Source organism: Crocodylus siamensis, chromosome 6 (assembly GCF_052110815.1).
Source record: "Crocodylus siamensis isolate JL-2025a chromosome 6, ASM5211081v1, whole genome shotgun sequence".
NCBI classification, from domain to species: domain Eukaryota; kingdom Metazoa; phylum Chordata; order Crocodylia; family Crocodylidae; genus Crocodylus; species Crocodylus siamensis.
This window is the reverse complement of record NC_143400.1, coordinates 84,222,793-84,242,327: the sequence shown is the minus strand read 5'-3', so window position 1 is coordinate 84,242,327 and position 19,535 is coordinate 84,222,793. Positions and strand designations below refer to the sequence as shown.

General features: G+C 41.7%; 1 protein-coding gene across 7 annotated transcripts in view; it reads left to right on the top strand.

The window, feature by feature from the left end:
- Nucleotides 1–19,535, top strand: part of TNIK (TRAF2 and NCK interacting kinase) — a 318,965-nt gene that overhangs the window by 205,094 nt on the left and 94,336 nt on the right. For all 7 annotated transcript variants that reach the window (XM_090055644.1, XM_090055648.1, XM_090055647.1 and 4 more), the window contains exons 5-9: nucleotides 1,266–1,376; nucleotides 4,340–4,430; nucleotides 6,586–6,716; nucleotides 15,024–15,078; nucleotides 15,861–15,939. In XM_090055644.1, coding sequence (XP_089911770.1) covers nucleotides 1,266–1,376; nucleotides 4,340–4,430; nucleotides 6,586–6,716; nucleotides 15,024–15,078; nucleotides 15,861–15,939 — 467 coding nt within the window. The remainder of the gene's footprint in view (nucleotides 1–1,265; nucleotides 1,377–4,339; nucleotides 4,431–6,585; nucleotides 6,717–15,023; nucleotides 15,079–15,860; nucleotides 15,940–19,535) is intronic.

Genomic DNA, 19,535 nt, shown 5'->3' with positions numbered 1-19,535 from the left:
ACAAGATGAACATGAGCCTTCAGTGTGATGCTGCAGCTAGTAAAGTGAGCAAAACGCTGGCTTGCATCCATAGATGCTTCTCAAGCAGATCCTGGGACATCATTCTTCCGCTGTACTCGGTCTTGGACAGGCTGCAGCTGGAGTACTGAGTCCAGTTTTGGGCTCCACAATTCAAAAATGATGTGGAGAAGCTCGAGAGAGTCCAGAGGAGAGCCATGTGCATGATCAGAGGTAAGGAAAACAGATCTTATGATGAGCGGCTGAGAGCAATGGGGCTGTTTAGCCTGGAAAAGCACAGGCTCGGGGGTGATCTGATGGCCAACTATACATTTATCAGGGGTGCTCATCAGGATCTGGGGGAACGTTTGTTCACCAGAGCCCCCCAAGCGATGACAAGATTGAATGGTCACAAACTCACTGTGACCGATTCAGGCTGGACATAAGAAAGAACTTCTTCACTGTCCAAGCCCCCAAGGTTTGGAATAGACTGCCGCCGGAGGCAGTTCAAGCACCCACTTTGAACGCCTTGAAGACACATTTGGATGCTTATCTTGCTGGGATCCTATGATTCCTGCTGACTTCCGGCCCCTGGGGCAGGGGGCCAGACTCGATGATCCTCCAGGTCCCTTCCAGCCCAAATGTCTATGAAATCTATGAAACAGTGCATCAACAGCATCCTTTGGCTGAATATAAGAAAACCTAACACATTACACTATTAAGAGAGGTTTACTGATACAGAATGCAGCAAGAATGGAAATGAATTCACAGAACTGGAATTATAGGAAGAAATCCTCTCACCCATTTAAGGGTATCTGTATACAAAGGATTTTAAAGCAAGAGGCTAAGTCTGGAATACCTATAAGTAGAGAGATAAAGTTAGCCATATGTACTTTGCATGTACTGATACAATACTAGACTCCTTTTCAGGAACATAGAATGTATAATATTGGGATTCGAGACTTCAGAACTGCTAATATTTTTCATTGCTTTTCAGTAATGAAGTTATTCCAGTTTCTTCTTTTGATTTTTCTGGGGGAGAAGGGTTGGGAACAGGCTTTTCAAGCATTCCAGTTTCTTTTTTTAAACGAATAAAAACTTGCAAGTTAAAAATGGATAGATGTAAAATTATTTAATGATCACTTTCTGTTGCAGTGGCATTGCACCATAAATACATTTTCAACTGCAGTGTTCTACATTGGGTTATTGCAACCCAGAGGATGCTTTCAGTTTAATTACAGTAATTGCACTTTTGTTTCCTTTGCCAGCTGGTGATGGAATTCTGTGGTGCTGGCTCCGTCACTGATCTGATCAAGAACACAAAAGGGAACACTTTGAAAGAGGAATGGATTGCGTACATCTGCAGGGAGATTTTACGGGTACGTGTCTGTGTCCAAAGTGAGCTCCTGTCATTCTAAATGTCACCCGCTGGTTTGAATAGTCAATTTTTACACTTAAAAGACAAAACTTGTAAGATGGCTCATAAAGTATTATGGCTGCTGTACTGGTATAAAGTACAACTTCATAGGTGCCTGTAGATGTGAATGATTGTATGATGTATACTACATAAGTGCTACTTACTGACCCCTAGCTCCATTTAGTCTGACTTTTAACCCTGTTCTGCCCTTCCACAAAACTATAATTCCCTGTTTAATATTAATAGGCACAAAGATGCATTTAAATTAGAATTACATTTTCAGTTAACAGAAATGAATTGCCTAATAAAGTCTGCAGAAGGGAATCTGTGTTATAAAAAGGCATTTTATTAAGCACCCACTCAAACAGGGCATCAGCTTTATTTTTCAATTTGCATGGTGTGTCTAGCATAAGTGAGGACCTTGAAGTTTTTATATTGGTAAGATAAGAGTTTGAATGTCATTGGTGTAATGGCATGCCTATTTTCCATAGTAGTGAGAGATGTCTTCCTGGTATGTAGTTCATCTATATTTAATGCTGCCTTATTCCTGAAGTCAGTCTGTGATTACAAGGGAATAATTTTAGTATTGTTTTCTCTGTTTAAAAATCACAAATTCTTTGATAAAAATTGCAAATTGTCTGATTTAAAACCCCAGTATCCACAAGTAATGCTTCTCTATACATATTTTAGGCTATGCAAAGCTTCGGTTGTTGATTCAAATCGGTGGAGATTCAGCTCAAATCTCCAAATCTGAATTGAATCAGGAGACCCTTTAATTTCTCCAAAATGAATTGGAAACATCCAAATCAATTTGGAGAGATTTGATGATTCGGCCATAGACACAGCTTTAAATGTTTTTTCTACATACATCAAGGTACCAGGTGGCTCGTGAACTCTGAGATGGTGGGGAGGATGGAGCATCCCATGGGGGGATCCCCCAGTGCTCTCAGCAGCGGACCCAGAAGTGGACCAGAAGCACTTCTGGGTCCTCCACTGAGCACATGTGGGGGGCACTCGTGTGGGACGCTTCATCCACCACACCATCTCAGCATTCACGAGCTGCACCTGGTGCCTCGAGGTATGTAGAAAAAACTTTTAAAGCTGTGTCTATGACCAAATTGCTGATTCTCTAAATCAGCATCAAATCTTCAGGTTCTGATTCGGCCAAATCAAATTGGGACAGTGATCCAAATCAGTTAATCGAATTGGGTCAAATCTGAATCAAATGCGGCCCACGTGGCACACCCCATATGTATATGTATCAATTGCACACAATATTTTATTGATATATTTACAATTTTAAAGCAATTGAGAAGCCAACCAGTGCCTCAGTCACTATAATAAAATAAATCGTAAGTACTTATACATTTGGTATTTGATTTTGGGTTTTTTATCGTGGAAAATCAGAGCTTCCCCTACCTCCTTTGCTCATTAGGACACAGATCCAGGCCCCTCATGCCCTTGCTTATTTATAGTAAACACCACCGTCTCCACCAACTATCAACCAAATATCAACCAAATATCAATTTGATATGCAAAACAACAGGCACTAGCTTATCAGGTGTTGTACTGACATTTCTTTCATTCTTGGGAAACCACAGCTACGCAGGCTTAGTTTAACTGAACTGGTAAGCCTGTTTCTTCAAACAGGCCTCCCTGTGAGTTGGAACCTAGCCACTGTTACATGGGGAGGCTCAGCTTCTAGCTGGGTGTTGCATAAGCTCCTCTTCCTCTGTAGTCATACCGCAAGGGAGCTGTTTCTTGACCTGCAGGTCAAAAGGCTTATTGAAAAGGGCAGGGGAAAGACCTACTTAGCATTTAATTCTATCAATACCTTCATCTTTCCTCTGTAACAAGCAGGACCTAAGAAACATTGCTTAAGAATATGAAGGCATGTTGCGATTTTATCACACCTGGGGTTTGATAGTGCACAGCTGAAGTCAGTGGAGGCATTGCTGTCGACTTCAGTGTACCGAGGATCAATGGGCAAGGGCCTAAAACTAGCAGTAATGCAGTTAAGAATGGGTATGCAGTAAGGAATCTGTGTCCCTCTATGAATTATTCCATGGAGTCGTCCCAAGGTAATAAGCATAAAATGACTAATAAGTGCCAGCAGCGATAGCAGAAATTATTTTCTTTTTAAAATATGAATGTCTAATATGAAACGTAAAATCAACACAAAATTAGTTTTTAAAGTAATCCATAATTTATTGGAGTGGCAGTATAGGTGGATATTACTTTTAATCTCTGAAATAGTAAATGGATGAAATAAAAATGCAGGTTACAAAAAGAAATTAATGAACAAATAAAAAACTCACAACAGAAAGCTAGTTTACCTCTAGTCTTCAAGATGGGCTTTTAATATGAGCTATAACTCTATTAGGATTATGTACATGTTCTGGTACTTGTATTTGCATGGTTTTCTTTTAAATGAGGCTTTTTATTGCATCAGAATACCATTTATTGGACCAATATAACACGAGGATTAGTATTTCAGTTCAAAGAGATGTGAAATACAGCGAGAGAGAGAGGGAGCGAGTGCCAAATTTTCAGTTATTTCTACCACACAGATGGCTCCCTAAGGCAAAAAACATGGCCATAGATATCAAGGTGTTGGGGTTAATATAGGTTCCTGAGGAAACTGAGTGCTTGACCTACTCCTCTATAGAATTTTTGGCTCATGTTCATGATGTAAAACATCTACTGTGATGCACATAGTAAATAAGCAGGTGTTTCATTTGCATGGGATGTAATTCCAGAGTGGAATGTGGGACATTATGTTGAAAGTATAATAAAAAATGGGTTTTGAAAGTATTAATTCCAACTGTGAATCTCCCACTTTGCTACCTAATTAGATGGGGAGGAATGTTACAAATTAATTCACTTTGAACTTGAGCTTTTCTAACCTTTCACTGAATTTTCTAGGGTTTGAGTCATCTACACCAGCACAAAGTAATTCATCGAGACATTAAGGGTCAGAATGTATTGCTGACAGAAAATGCAGAAGTTAAACTAGGTAAGAATGGATAAGATGATTTGGAGAATGTAAGGAAGTCTGGAATTATCCTGGCTGGAGTATTGGAACGAAATTAGTGAGGACGGTGTAGCTGATTTGTCACTTTTCAGAATGGGGTTAGATCTGGGCATCTGCTGTATTTACTGTGTTGTGCTGGATTCATTAAAAGGATCTTGAGTCTTAACTAAATACTATGAACTACATTGTCAACAGGTGATGGCTGAGAGCTAAGTCCAAAAAAACACGCGCACCTACTTTGCTGGGTTCCATTCTTAAATTTGGACATATAATCTGGGTATCTGTGTGCCCATACATGGATTTACATATTTATGTTCATTTCTGTATATCCAAGCTCTTTAAATAGAAAATCTTCAAGTACATGTTTTTACTCTGGACCTATCATAGTGTTTCCCATACCAGCTCAGTCAAGGCATACACTTAAGAGGAGGGCAAAGAAAGCACTTCAAGGACGTCCCCAAGGCCACATTGAAAAAAATGCAACATTGACATCAACTCATGGGAGGCTAATGCCCAAGACTGTCCCAAATGGAGGAAGAGCCTGCTGCAAGGACCTCTGTACTTTGAAGCCTTATGACAACAGAAGGAGGCAGAAAAGTGGGACAGCAGAAACAGCATGTTGTGGGCTGAACCAAGAACCCAGAGCCATCCACCCTGCATGGAAAAATGTGCCTGAGCTGCAACAGTCTCTCGATCCCAGATAGGCCTCATCACCCATCTTTGGGTCCACAGATAAGACGGTCATGGAAGACAGTCATCTTCAACTGCAAGGGACTGACATTTACGATGGTCATATGTCTTTTTCAGATTTAAGTTGAGGAAGATTTCATCACAATCCCATTGAACAATCATTCAATCAAACAATCTCTAATTATTTTAATGTGTTTTCTCTTTGTTGGTGCCACGATCAACATATTGAAAAAATTCAATTGGAAGACTGGTTCTGCATTCCTTTTCCAGTGTTACAGTCACCCATCACAATACTGCTGTTGTACATATCCCCTCCCCACATCACTGTAGTGAAGAAGACAACAGAGAAGACAGTTTGCTATTAAGCACAGATGACACAAGGCTCAGTTGTTCAGCACCAGTATGTTAAAGCTTCCTTCTGGCAACTGTAATTTTTGCCACTGACATAAAGTGCCTTTAACAGCTTACACAAGTGCAGAATCAGATTTAATGGAGTTTTCTTTTACTACTAAGTCCCTTACTTTATCCCAGAAAGGAAATTCCATATTAGGTGATGGTAGAGCTGGCTTATCCAGGTGTAACCACTCTCACGACAGGGTGCAGGCATGTGGCTGTGGTGACTCGGTTTCCCCAGCAGCACAGCAGTTCAACAGTAGAGTACAAACAAGTCAGATCTATTTATACCCATGGGCATAAGAACTGCAATCTATAATATAACCCACGAAACCCTGCATTGAAACCTGGTAACAGTTCAACTCAGCTGCCTGGGTCTAGTTTTCCTGGGCTTGGAGTAGCCTGGCTCCTCTCTGCTTAACCCTTCACAACCCAGGGGCAAGAGTTTCACAGGTTTATGCTGGTGGAGGTTTCCACTCAAGGAAATTCTCTAGTGCAAATTTCCAGCCATTTGTAAATTGTGCAATACAGAGTAGACCAGAGAATCTGACCCATAGAGTTTTCTCATTGATTAAATTACAGTTGCTGTGGTCCTTTGTCTTCAGCTTTTAATTTTCTTGGTTGAATATATCTTGTCACTTCCAACAATAGTATTAGTAAAAGGAGAATTTCCTTAATTCATGTGGAATAGTACAGAAAAAAGCTGTGGTTTGTTTCTGTTTCTAATCCTCTTTTCCAGTAGTGCTGGGGGTTGTGCTGTCTTCTCACAACACCCTCACAACACCCTGGCAATGGATGATTTGTTCCCAACAATACCAAGAGATCAGAGTCAAATCCATCCTCAGTAGAGCTCTACTGAAATCAATGCAGTTCAAATAAGAAAGACTTTGGTCCAGTGTCTCATTACTGAATGTGCACAATGAATAGACAGACTGCATGATCTCAGCCTGAGTTTGGATTTTTTTCCTTCTTCATACACTGCAGCTCAAAAGTGTCTTTTAGTTTTGGTTCCCTGCCTAAGATGACATGTTGTTTTTTCTTTTTTGATGCACAGTGGATTTTGGTGTCAGTGCTCAGCTTGACAGGACGGTGGGAAGAAGAAACACCTTCATTGGAACTCCTTATTGGATGGCCCCTGAGGTCATTGCTTGTGATGAAAATCCAGATGCCACTTATGACTTCAAGGTAACCTAAAGAAGCACCATCATATTTATTTGCTTGCTACAAAGTAATATTTGTGAGGTCTAAAAATGTTTACTAAGATGTCTGAATTAGTCAAGGTATTAAAACAAGCAAAGAGATTTAGGAAGTAAATATCTCAGATTAGGGGCCTTTTTATTTTCTTTTAGATAGATGCTGTTAGCATTTGAATTTAGGATCATGATGATAGACATGATGAAGCTTGAGCTGATCACAAATGTCAGCTGGGTTACATCCCAGCACCAACAACATGAATGGTCTGGAATTGGATTAAGTATTTTGGCAGTTTCTCAAAGCTTTGAAGTGCAGAGGAAAGTGCAGAATCCTCTGCCTTTCACCCACAGATTCTGGGATGTCAGGTCTAAGGTGTTCTCTGTTGTGTTGTCCAACCACTTAAGTCTTTCCCCAAGCTCGAAGAGGTATGGAGGAGGTCCCCTATGTACTGTTTTATACTTATTTGCTGTGCTGTGTGCTTTCCTGTGTTTCTTTCTGGAGGGTACTGTCACGACAAGAGGAAATCATAGAGATGTAGAACTGGAAGGGACCTTCATAGATCATCTAGTGCAATCCCCTGCCTGTGGTGAAATGGAAGTTTTAAATCCAAATTGCCATGTTGATGCTGCTTTCCTGATGCCCTTGGCAATGGTCCTGTGTGGCATGCACCCAACCCAGGAATAAAGCAGTGAAGCAGTTCTGGGGCTGTCCCGCTGTCACTAGTGCTCTCTGTTTCCAACATGCTCAAAAACACCAGCAAGAAGAGTCCCCAGAGCAGCTTCACTGCCACGTTTTTGGGTATGATGTGCAGCATGGGAGCAGGTGAGTGGGTATGCTTCTCAGTGGTGCTCCCCAGGGCAGTCATTTACCCAGTCCTCTTTACTCTTGGACAGTCATTAACCCAATAAATCTCCCAAATTTCCACTTTAAAAACCTCACATAAAACTACAAGGCACAATACCCAAACCACTGAGAACACCCTGTAAGATGCCATTAGTAAAACCAGAGAAGACAAGGACACTGCCAATATCTTGCTTCTCCAATGACAGGGAAGTAACTGGTTAACATATGCTCAGAAGAGTCTGAGAGTACCTGATGGTATTTCCACGGGTATGCTATATCATTGTCCAAAGTCATGCATTAGTCAGAAACAGAAACTTGAAACCATCCAGGTTGCAGTTCAAACAAAAGTCAGTCAGTTCTGGTAGTTAGAGGAAGTCAAGGCTCCGGTACTTTTTTAATGACCATGACTTGCTTTAGCATAAGGCAAGGTGTTCAGAGATGCATGTCCAGAACTTTCCACTAATTCTGGTTGCCTCACTTCATGGCGTTTAGCTCGAAGGGTTTAGGATCTGATTTTTTTTAGCAGAGCTGAACACCCTTTTCTTTAATATATGCTTTATCAACATTGCAGAAACCCCCAAAGATGTCTTGAACTAGCATCCAAAATTCATAGATACTTACCTGCGGCGTGTGCCGGCAGTGGCATGGTCAACCTCTGTGTACAACTCATGACAGATCAGGAAGGGAGCAGGGAGAACAGCAACAGGTGGGGCAGGAGAAATGCCGGGATCAGCGTCCCTTGGGGAGAGTGCAGGGATTAGGTTGCAACATACCTGCCAAAACAGGTTGGCCACCAGTACTTTAGCCTATATAAATTGTTACCAATAAATCCACTTGCAAATAGTTTGACCTGCAATTATTCAGTCCTCTTTGGTTAACCACTACAGCATGCCTTTGGTTAAGGCTACCAGGCACTCTCACATATAGAGTTTGTTTAAGGAATGTTCTTGACTTTTTGAGGAGTAACCCACAATATCTTCTTGTGGCATATTCATGTGTAAGCATTTTAGCTCAGATTACAAAGCTTTCTGGGTGTTCTCAGTGGTTCTTTATGGAGGACGTCCTGTGTGCCTACTGGCTGAGAAAAAAGGAGCAGCATAGAACTTAACTCCTTGCATATCTGTACACTAAAAAAAAAAAGGCTTTTCAGGGAATGGCTGCTTAAGTGGTGTGGGTTTGGTTTCACCAAAATGGGCACAGGTAACTGTAAGTTACCGTTCCTTGTATCCCTGAGGGAGAATATTCCCTCCAGCAAAAGATGCATAGTGTTTCTGTCACCTTCCCTTGGAGATTTCCAGTGTGGGTGAGCAGTTTTACTCTTTAGCTACCAGCATATAAGAACCCATTTCTCTCTTCCCCTATCCCCAAACAGAGCGTACTGTTGATGCACTGAAGTTAGCAGTTCTCCAGGCTTCGCTGGCCCTTTTCAGCTGGCATGGGTCCACTTCCCAAAAAAACCCCAAAATCATATCTGCTTTTTGCCATTGCAGTCTCTTATCTGGCTCAGAACAGGTTTCCAGCAGCTGAGACTAGCCCAGGATTGTAAGACTAAGTGGTTCAATTGTCTGCCTGACTTTTCCCCTTGAAATGCTTTCTACTTTCTGGCTTGCCAGCACTAGCAAGATACCCTGTTGAATTTTGTATTCCTCCTACAGTCTGGAGAGGTTTAATTCCCATAAAGCAGTCAGTCACTGGAATGAGAATGTGGAATTCCAAGATGTGTTATTGTTGTGTAAGAACCATGGGTTTATATCCTCGTAGCCAGCTTTCTATCCTCAGAAATCCCTGAAGTTCTTTTCTCCTTCCAAAATAACTAGGGCACTTAATATTCAGTAGAGTGATGAGCAGTGGCAGGGATCAGAGTTCTTCCATTGTCCTCAAGGATCAAACCTTCTTAGCAAACTAGATGTTTTGTCTCTGAAGCTGGCATTAACAGGAGTTTTTTTGACTCTGGATGTAAAACAAAAGACTGATTGCCACTGACACTGAACTGCAAGGTGTTTTCAGAGCCCACTGAAATGTGGGGGCCACTGGACTCTATTACAGATGCAGGTTCGCAGGATTACAGCTAGTCTTCGTCCATCAGACAAAAAAAAGCCTCTGATCATTCGGTTTTCTTAGTTCAAGTGAGCTGGCTCTGTAGTAGACAGAATGATACAGTAAATAAATCACACCACAAAGGATGAATTTAAAACCCACATTGTCGAGGGTATTTTCTATTTCCTCCTAGCAGTTCCTCCTTTTTTGTTTATAAAGATCTTGTCAATGTATACAGTATCAAGGGAAACCAAGGTCGTTTACCCTTCTAAAATGAGATAATGCAAATATATAAGCATGTTTTCTCTTTGCCAGGTGGACTTTCCTAACTTAAATACAATTTGAAAATCATTATAAATTGTTCATTTTCTGGTGAGTTGTTGCCATCGTTGCCTGACGTATGGAGAAGAGGATTTCTTTTTAAACTTCTTAAAGATTGCTTGGGGTTTCTGTCTTTTCTCATGTCTCCCACATGCCCTCTACTCATCCATTCTCCCTGACTCAATTTCCTCAGCATATTGCAGTGAGCTGCTGAGTCAGAAAAAGGAAGCCTGCTGAAGAAATCTAAGGGCATATGTACATTGCCTTGGTACTTTACTAAGGAGAGCTGCAGTGAAGCATACTATGCCAAAATTGAGGTGATGTAGCTAAATTAGTAGAGAGAGAGAGAGCTTATTGGCTTGCATCCAGCACTCCATTAAGCCTGCTATATTACTTCCAATTTGGAAGTAGCACACGTTCAACAGATACAGCATGCCTTGCTCAGCTGTTGTATGGCACTGAGGTGGTAGAGATACGTCTTCACTTCCCCAGCATTTCTTGGGTTCCGTAGAATTGGATGTCTCCTTTTAAGTTACTTGCCCAGCTATCTGATCACTCCCTGGTATGAAACTAATAACTCCAAAAACCTGCCTTGGTCACTGGAAAGCCTTCCCCTGCCCACTCTGTGGCCCTTGGGTTTTGGAGAGGTAGTTGGCAAGGTAAAAATGGAGGAGAGGAAGAACAAGGTGTTTTAGGTATGTGACAGGGGAATGAGTAAAGGAAAATACAAGGGGGAGATGAAGGAAGGGGAAGCAGAGGAGGAAAAGCAAACCAAGAAGGAGGAATTACACCTTTGCTAGTAAGGCCAGGAAAATTCTATCCAAATACAAGGAAGCCAGCATTTGAAGACAATGTCTCATAAACAGCCACTGAGAACCTTACAGGAACATAGTCTTTAAGAGACTACATTAAAATATATCCCCAAGGTTTCCAGTGAAAATTAATTTGAGCTGCAGTTGAAACCCCGTTTCTATGGGGAAAACAGTTTGCGCTGACCGATCAGGTTTCTGCAGGTACCACTGTATTATGTTGTTGACTTCTTATCTTGCAACAGTTTTAATTTTTTGTGGTTGAAGGAAGCCTTTCAATTCACCTATAACACCAAAGTGACCTTGACTTTTTAGTCTGATGCCTCAGGACAACCAAAAAAGTTGTTAAAACATGGCCTGCTCAAAAAAGACCCAGTAGATATGGGCCGCTTAAGGAGTTGTCACAGGAGTGTGTGGGGAGGTGACTTTCCCAATGACATTTGTGATCACTGGTTTCATATCAATGAGAAGAAGAAATTAACTTAATGGAGTACAGAGTAGAAGTTATGGACCAAAAGGCGCCAGGCACTGAGGTGGTTGCCAATGGACTCTTCTCACTGGAGTACCTGAAAGTGCGCTCCGCAGCAGTGCAGAGGAATCGATGGGAAAGCTCTTTGGCTTTGCTGCAGCTGAATCTCTTCCTGGTGCCAGCTGGCTACTGACCAACCTGGGAGATGCCTCTGAAGCTGTACTTCAGATGAAGGCACTGAAATTAGTCTGTGTTCTGTTTTTAATACGAATGGTGCTAGGTTATTAATCATAACAGCTCTACCTACGCAGTGTCTGGAATAATGCATTACCCAACTTTTGCCAAAAATAAGTTGTACTATGGCCATTAAGGAAACTTGCCACTTTCTTTCTCTATCCATCTTTCGCTGCTGCACATGCACTCCCCTTTTCTCTTTCCCATCTTGTAACGGGTTAAGCATTTTCTCCTGTATATAAGGACTTGAAGTTGCTTGGAGATCTGGTGATGGATCTAAAAGCTTAAGCAGAATGTTAGTGACTTCTGTACTCTCTAGCCCAGGCCTTTGGCTCATAGCTGACAAATTATTTCTGGTGAGAAGCAAGAGATATGAATGTTGCTACTTGAAAATAGGAGTATCCCAAGAGAAGTGATACAAATATGATATCAAATGAACTTTAAAAAAAAATCCTCCCCCATTGCTCTAGATGTTTGTGGAATAAAAGAGAAATTGCCATGCTGGGAAACATATGAGCTGTGAAAGGTTTAGAAATAAAGTACATGGAAGTGTTTCTTTCTCAAAGAAATGTAGGTCTTTTATCTCCTGTTAAATCAACCAGTACTTCAAAAGATAAAACAGGGAGGCCTCATATTTTGACTCTGTCCTAAGAAGCCTGTTTCCCATGGGCACTATATTGAATCCATTTATGTATAATCAAATTTTAACTAGGAAGTCTGCACCTATCAATTGAGTATATAGATTTTGCTGAGGGCCAAAGTAATATGCTTAGGGTATGTATAATACCATTAGGGGCCAAAGTATCCATTGAACCTGAAGCCTGTAATACTGAAGCCCTGCCAGGAAGAATTACAGGAGAGCCATGATGTTACAACTTGTTGTGATGTCCAATCATTTGATGCAGTGCAGTGTTAAATTAGTTGTCATTTAGAGGGCAGCCTTGTGCTGCCCTCAAGATTTGGAGTGCAGCCTTTGGCCACTGGTGCATCTGTTCAAGCCCAGCACGTTTCAGCTGTAACACAAAGGCATCTCTGGGAACTCTCCAGATTTCTACCTAACCAGCTTTGTTGGGTCTCAGTCCAATCCCTGTTGAAATCACTGATACTGGTATTTCATCTTAGTGTCCATACCACACACCCATTGCATACAGCTCTTCAGTCTTTGCAGCCTAAGCAGAGAAATAAAGGATTAAATGGACCTAAATGAGTTTTTCCCCTCTCCGCCAGCAGGGACCTCTCGTAGTAGGGATGAGATGTGTGTGAGTGAAAGAGACTGGGATTGAGCAGTACAGAGCTACTTTTGGAGCAGGATTTGGGACAAGCAAGAACCAAAGTTAGACTTGGAAGCAAAGTGAAGTCTTAGCTTTAGCAAGGTGGTAAGAGTGACAGTATCCTGCTCAGTGCTTTTGTGGCTGACTCTTGAGAAAGGGGCAGAGTTTCTTATGGGACATGGCCAAACCTGGTTACTTCTTCCCAAGAGTGTGGTTAGTCAGATATACTGGTTTCTTTGTAAGTGCTTATTACAAGATTTGGACTTTCCCATCCTTACCTGTGGGCAGGGCAGACTAGGGATCAGCCTATGCCCAAAGGGGCATTTGGCATACACAATTCACCTCCCTCGTGTGGTCATTGATCCAAACAAGTCCACCTCCTTGCAGACTGCATTACTGTTTCTACAGCTCTTCCACAGGGGTGGAAAAGATGGTGATGCTCATAGAGAACATCTCTGCAGATGGTCCCTAAATCCAAGATATCCCCTGATATTTCAGGTCAGATTCAGTGCTGCTTCTGTAGAGGAAAGTTGGGGAAAGCCCAAGAGAAGCAATGAGATTTTCCTTTCCTGGGCCTTTTCTAGGAAAGGGTAGGAAAAGCAGCTGAAGCTGGAAGGATGCTTGGTCTGCACTTCCAGTTTTTACTGGTCTAAGTAGTCAGTGAAGAGTGAGGGTTTTTCCTGACTCTGTTGTATCAGTAACTCCCTAATGAAGTTGCAGTTATACCAACCTACAGATCTTGTACCTTAGAACGCTTATTGGTTGCCAAACCAGTACTGGCATAAGCACTTCTGACCAGCTGCAGCTACAGCCAGGAAGATTTGCAACATTTAACTGTCTTGATAGAGATGAAGCAGAAATATAGTTTACTGCAGACAAGTCTGGGGAGATCCAAGTGCCCATATCTGGTCCTATTGCTGACCTCAGGTGATCCCTCAGTCTTGCGCTACTGCTGACCTCAGGCGACCCCTCTCCCTCAGTCTCCCCATCTGTGAAACAGGAACAGTTATGCTGTGATTTCTTACCTGCAACACACCCTTCCAATCCCCCCTGCAAAATACAGTTGCTAGAACTTGGAGGTGTGCATTATAATCAAGGAAATATGGTAACAACAACAACGTTAGTACTTAAGTCTCTGTCAGGGAAAAGCAAAAGTAAAGCTGCACCTGTTGCAGGCAAGGCTCTCTAGCTGCTAGCTGTGATGCTTCCCCTTCCCCTCCCCCTTTCCTACCCCCCCAGTCCAGAGGTGCTCAAAGGGAGAACTTTTTTTCTTCATTTCAGCTTTTAAAACAAAGTGTGTATTTTATTTGGGAGTGTGTTGTATGTGAGAAAATATGGTATGATGCTGGCTTATCAGAGCTGTGAGGATAAAGAAAAATGATAAATATGTATGAGGATTTCAGTTATGACTATAAGCGTGCCATGAATCTGTATGATCTGGCCTGCAGGTCAGTATGATGTTTTGCAGGTTTTGAGTCCATCCTAAGGAAATTCCGTACTAAAAGCCATGAAAGTTTTTCCTGAGTTACAGCTTCTGGTTTTGTCAATAGAAAAGCTTTAGTCAATGAGGTTTCCAACTCGGCCTCTTTCACAAACATAAAACATTCCAATATAAATGTTTGAGATGTCTTAAAATAATAAAAGGGGTCCAGACAACACTGCAGAGGTTGGTATGAATTGAACTATATAGGGAGAAAGAATAACACACTCTCTCTCTCTCTCTCTCTCTCTCTCTCTCTCTCCCCCAGAGAGGGAAAAATCTGTAGAGATTTGTGGGAGCACATTTATATTTCATTGACTTCCTATTTGATGTCAATGCCTCTGTCTGGAGAGTCCAGCTGTGTTTTGTATCTGCATGGCCCATTACTGCCTTGGTCCAGTAAGGTTGCATGTAGAGGGTCACATGAGTTTGAAGCTGCCACAAGCCAGAACAGAATTGCCCAGCAAGGCTGCTGAACTACTATGTGGCTGTGGGTTTGAATTTTACACTTGAAAGATTTATTCATTTATTATTGAAAGAGGATCACATTGGATTATGTGGCTTTGGATTTGCTGATCTCATCGCTGACAATTTGTTTTTCAGTCATTCAGAAAAAATAACTCCAGTGGGAGGGGAAACCCTTATTCCAAAGCACAAAAAATGAAAGCTTCTGATCTGGGAGTTCAAGGACATAAGATTTGAAGCATGATATGGATTTTTTGTGTTGGAAACCTTTCCCATGGAGTGCCATGCCGTACCACTTAGCTGACTCTACATTGTTATACAGTTCTGATTCGCTAGATATTTCCCTATGTTGTGTGTTCTCTGTTTCAGAGTGACTTATGGTCTTTGGGTATAACAGCCATAGAAATGGCAGAAGGCGCTCCTCGTAAGTAGATGCACTGCCTTGCTTTCGCTGTTGTTGTATTGGCTTCTACTGCTGTTTGCTTGTACCCATAAACTACATGCCAGAAATCCCTACCCCAAATCTCGAGAGGATGCACTAGGGAGCCCAGGGTAATAATAGGGAAAAAATTCTAGATGCCACAATAAGCCCTTGTGATTCAGTGAATAATGGACTGAATTGCATTGGGTCTCTCTTTCTCCAAACAAAATACGTATGAATGGTCTGTGGAAAGTATGGATTGCTAATAACACTATTATTTTAAAGGACTTCCTTGTGATGTACGTAACTAGGCACTGGATTTAAGTGGCTCATAAGCTTGGTAAGAATCCTTTGGACCTTATGCTAGGACATGCAGAGAGTCCAGTGACACCAGTATCACTTCACTGTACAACACGTTCTTAAGCTGTCCCTTATTTCTGTGCCCATCAGTGCCTTAACAGAAAGCTGTAAAGTTACAAGCTTCAGGGCTAGCCCTTAACTCCAAACCAAAATGCCAGATGCTCCCTCCATCTTTAGGGAGTTTAGCTCCTACCCACATTAGCAGCTCCAGCCAGCTATAGAGCTGTATCACTGTTTGGTTTATAGCATATTGGTTGTTCAGAGTCCTCAGTATCATGAGACCTGGAGCCTTTTTAATTCCAGTGAAATCCCATAGATATCAGTGCTCTCCATTCAGTCCCACCTGATGTTTATATATGTTCTATCTTTGAAATGCTCATTCCTTGTTATTCTCCCTGGTGTATCTAATGCTCTTGTACTTTCAGCTCTTTGCGACATGCATCCCATGAGAGCTCTGTTCCTCATTCCCCGGAACCCAGCCCCTAGACTGAAATCAAAGAAGTGGTGAGTCTTCCAAACTGAAATTCTGGTGCTGGAAAGTGTGTGTTTGTAGGGGTTATAACTTATTTTTATTAGTAGTACTAAAAATTCTCTATACAGGTTTAAGGGCCTGGTCCTGTTCCTACTGAAGTCCTTAGCAAAATATCAGTAAGCACAAGACTGAGTTTTGATCTCCACGTTGTGGGGTGGAGATGCAAGTTGACTTGGAGAGTGAAAGGTTGGGAAGGAGGGAGGGGGAAAACTCACTAATGTTCCCATTTCATAAATGTTGCCATTGGATTTCTGAAGGGGTTTAAGCAGCCTGAAGCCACGTGATGCTTCACTTGGCTCCCACTTCTTTCCAGCAAAGTTCTGTTTTCAAGTGGAAACATTTAGACATGCCAGAAAGGGATAGTTTATCTTGAAGGCTCAGGAATGTGGAGATCTGAACATAGTTTGGAATTTATTTTAAAATTTTGGAGGAAAGAAAATGCAAAAGTATTTTGAAGAAAACCAGGACACTTCAATAAAAACCCTTCTTTAAACCAAAAAGGGGGGGGGGGGGGAAGAAATAAAAAGAAGAATCCCTGAAGCCCAGCAGGTGTTGTGCACTGAACTTTAGTTTGTATAGTTTGCTCCTTCCAGACTCAGCAGTGGGTTAGCCCTAAAAGACCAGCAGAATTCTGCCACTTCATGTTAAAGATGCTGAGCGCCAGGGGTATGGAGTTGGAGGTGAGAGTGTTGTCTTGATGCCTGAAATTCTGCTGCTTAATGTCTGAAGACATGGAAAAAGGGAAGAATGGTTTGAGGTGGGTTTTGAAGAGGAATTAGGTCAAAATGGCAGGAATGCCAGAGTGTTTTCTGTGCTGCAGAGGGCAGATATCACTATTCCTTACTGCACATTAGTTTGAAACAAGAACATCCAATTAACAGGCCCCCTGAAAGGTGCACATAGGATCCAAAATAGGTTATTGAGTTTTGCCAGCTGAATCATCAACTAATTGGACTTTAATATAATGCCAGTACAAGGTGGATTTTTTTTTTATTCCTCTGAAACTGTAGCCACAGTAGCTAGAAGTCTTCACAGAGATGTTGGAACTATATGAACTACATACCCTTTGCACAGCTGCCTTTTGATACTTGTAGCTCTCTTGGCCCAGAACGCAGTCCTGACATGCACTTTCTGAGGTGCTGCCAATCTCTCATTTAATTTTGCTTGGAATTAGCTGCGATGATACAAAGCTGATTGTAGGATGTTAGCAAGGGGGGTTATTTTTCATGATAATGCATTGTTTATTCATCAAAGGCAATCTGAGCCTCTGAACAGAAGGCATGCAGATGAAGGAAGAAAGCGCCGAACAAAAACATTTTTCTCCTTTACAGTGAAATTGGATTGAAGTAGGAGTTTTATTTTGTTCAACGTTCTGATAAGTCATAATCTCTGTCTCTGGAGTATTTTAATTCATGTTGCACAAACGAGAATTGTTAGAGACAAACCTTCCCTCCTATTGCAGCTAATACCTCTGTGTTTATGTATCTTAACTCTCCCTGCTCTTGAAGTCAGAAATTAGGAACAGCTGTAACAATTGTGCATCTCATGAGTAGGGAAGGTCTTGAACTGACACTGTAGATCTAAATGTCTCTAGACCATGGACTGTTGACAAATTTGCAGCCACCTCATATCTCGCATATCACCCCATATTGCTTATAGACACCACTGTCCTGACCCTTGGCAGCACTGACATGACACTCTGGAATCTTGATCTCGTTTCTGGATCCTTATGGTTAGAGTAAAATACTGTTTCTGTAATACTGCAATGTCATTTTGGTATTGTTTTCTCTTCCTGACAACATTAATACCTGCAGCCTCTTTTTCTTAAAGAGAAGACTAAGGCTATGTTTAGACTCAAGTCTGGCAGCAGACAGCAGCCACCCTCACATAAAAGGCAATAAAAAGTAATTCTGCAAATATGTCAAGAGTAAGACCAAAGAAGCCATAGGTCCTCCATGGAATGCAGGAGGAAGTCTAGTTATAGATGATGCAGAGAAGGCTGAACTATTTAATGCCTTCCTTTTACTTCAGCTTCACATACAGGGGTAGCTACCAGATAAGTGCAATTGCCAGTAATGTTAGGTAGGGAAGGAGACAAACAGCCCACAGTAATGACAGAACAGGTTAGGGATAACTTAGAGAAGCTAGATACCTTCATGTTGGCAGGGCTGGATGAGATGCCCCCTAGAGTACTGAAGGAGTTCACTATGGTAATTTTGAAGCCATTCGTTATCTTCTTTGAGAACTTGTGGAGGTCAGGTAAGTTCCCAGATGATTGGAAAAGGGCAAATATAGTGCCCATATTTACAGACTAATCAGTCTGACCTCAATACCGTGAAAGATCATGGAGTAGGATTGTGAAGCAGCTAGAGGAAAACAAGGTGATATGGAACAACCACGTGGATTCACCAAGAGCAAGTTCTGCCTGACCAACTGGATTTCCTTCTATGATAAGGTGACAGGCTCTGTGGATGTGGGGACAACAGTGGGATGTGATATACCTTGATGTTACCAAAGCTTGTGACACTGTCTCTCTCAACATTGTCATTAACAAGCTAAGGAAATACAGGCTAGGCAAAAGTATTGTGAGGTGAATGCAAAACTGGCTGGATCATCATGTTCAACACAGTCATCAATGGTTCAGTATCTAGTTTGGAGAAGGTATCAAATGGGATTCCCCTGGGTTCTGTCCTGGGTCCAGTATTGCTTAATGTATCATCATTAATGATTTGGGTAGTGGGACTGAGTGCACACTTAGGAAATCCACAGGACTCAGAGTTGGGTGTCACTAAAATGCAGTGTACTCTGAAAGGACTGTTCCACAATGAAACCCTGCATGTGCCGGCTGTGTGCGCATTTAAGTACTCAGTTGAGAAAAATTCTATTTTGAAGGCTGTTTCTGGCCTGGGAGTGTAACCCTTGCCCTCTGACTAGATGACAGAGATCTGAGAAATGTACTGGAGGAAGCTCGAAGCTATACACATTTTTCAAGGTTTCCTAATGAATTTGAAATTCAGGTGAGGTTTGTGGCTAGGTTTCAGTAGGTTCATGCTTCTGGATTCAGCTCAGAGCAATGTAGGTTCACTGATGACTTGGAAACACAATAATCTGAAGGGTTTAACAAAGTTTTCTTAAGTACAAGTCATTAATTTTGATTAAAATTCTGATGCAATACTGGAGCCCAGTCAGTGATGGACTACGAGCTATGGGTACAGACCCCCACAAAGATTTTTGTCCAGTCTGCTGGGATGCAGGTTCTGGACAAATGCTCAAATATGACCTCTTTCACAAGCACTTAAATCACAAGAGAAAACCTCAAATGAGCGTCACTCTCATTTCTGTGCTTCCCTGCCTCAAGATAAGTAATGTTAAGTGGGCTTAGGACTGTCAGCCTCTCCATATGCCACTATATTCAACCCAGTTAGAGCACTAGTGTGAAGATCATTTTTTCCATAGGAAAAAATATGGCTGAAAAGCCCTTGATGGCTGAAGATGAAGTTAAGTCAGTGAAATGCCAGTGATAAGTGGCAAAGGATTTGGAATCTAGCCTGCTGTCCCAAACAAAAAC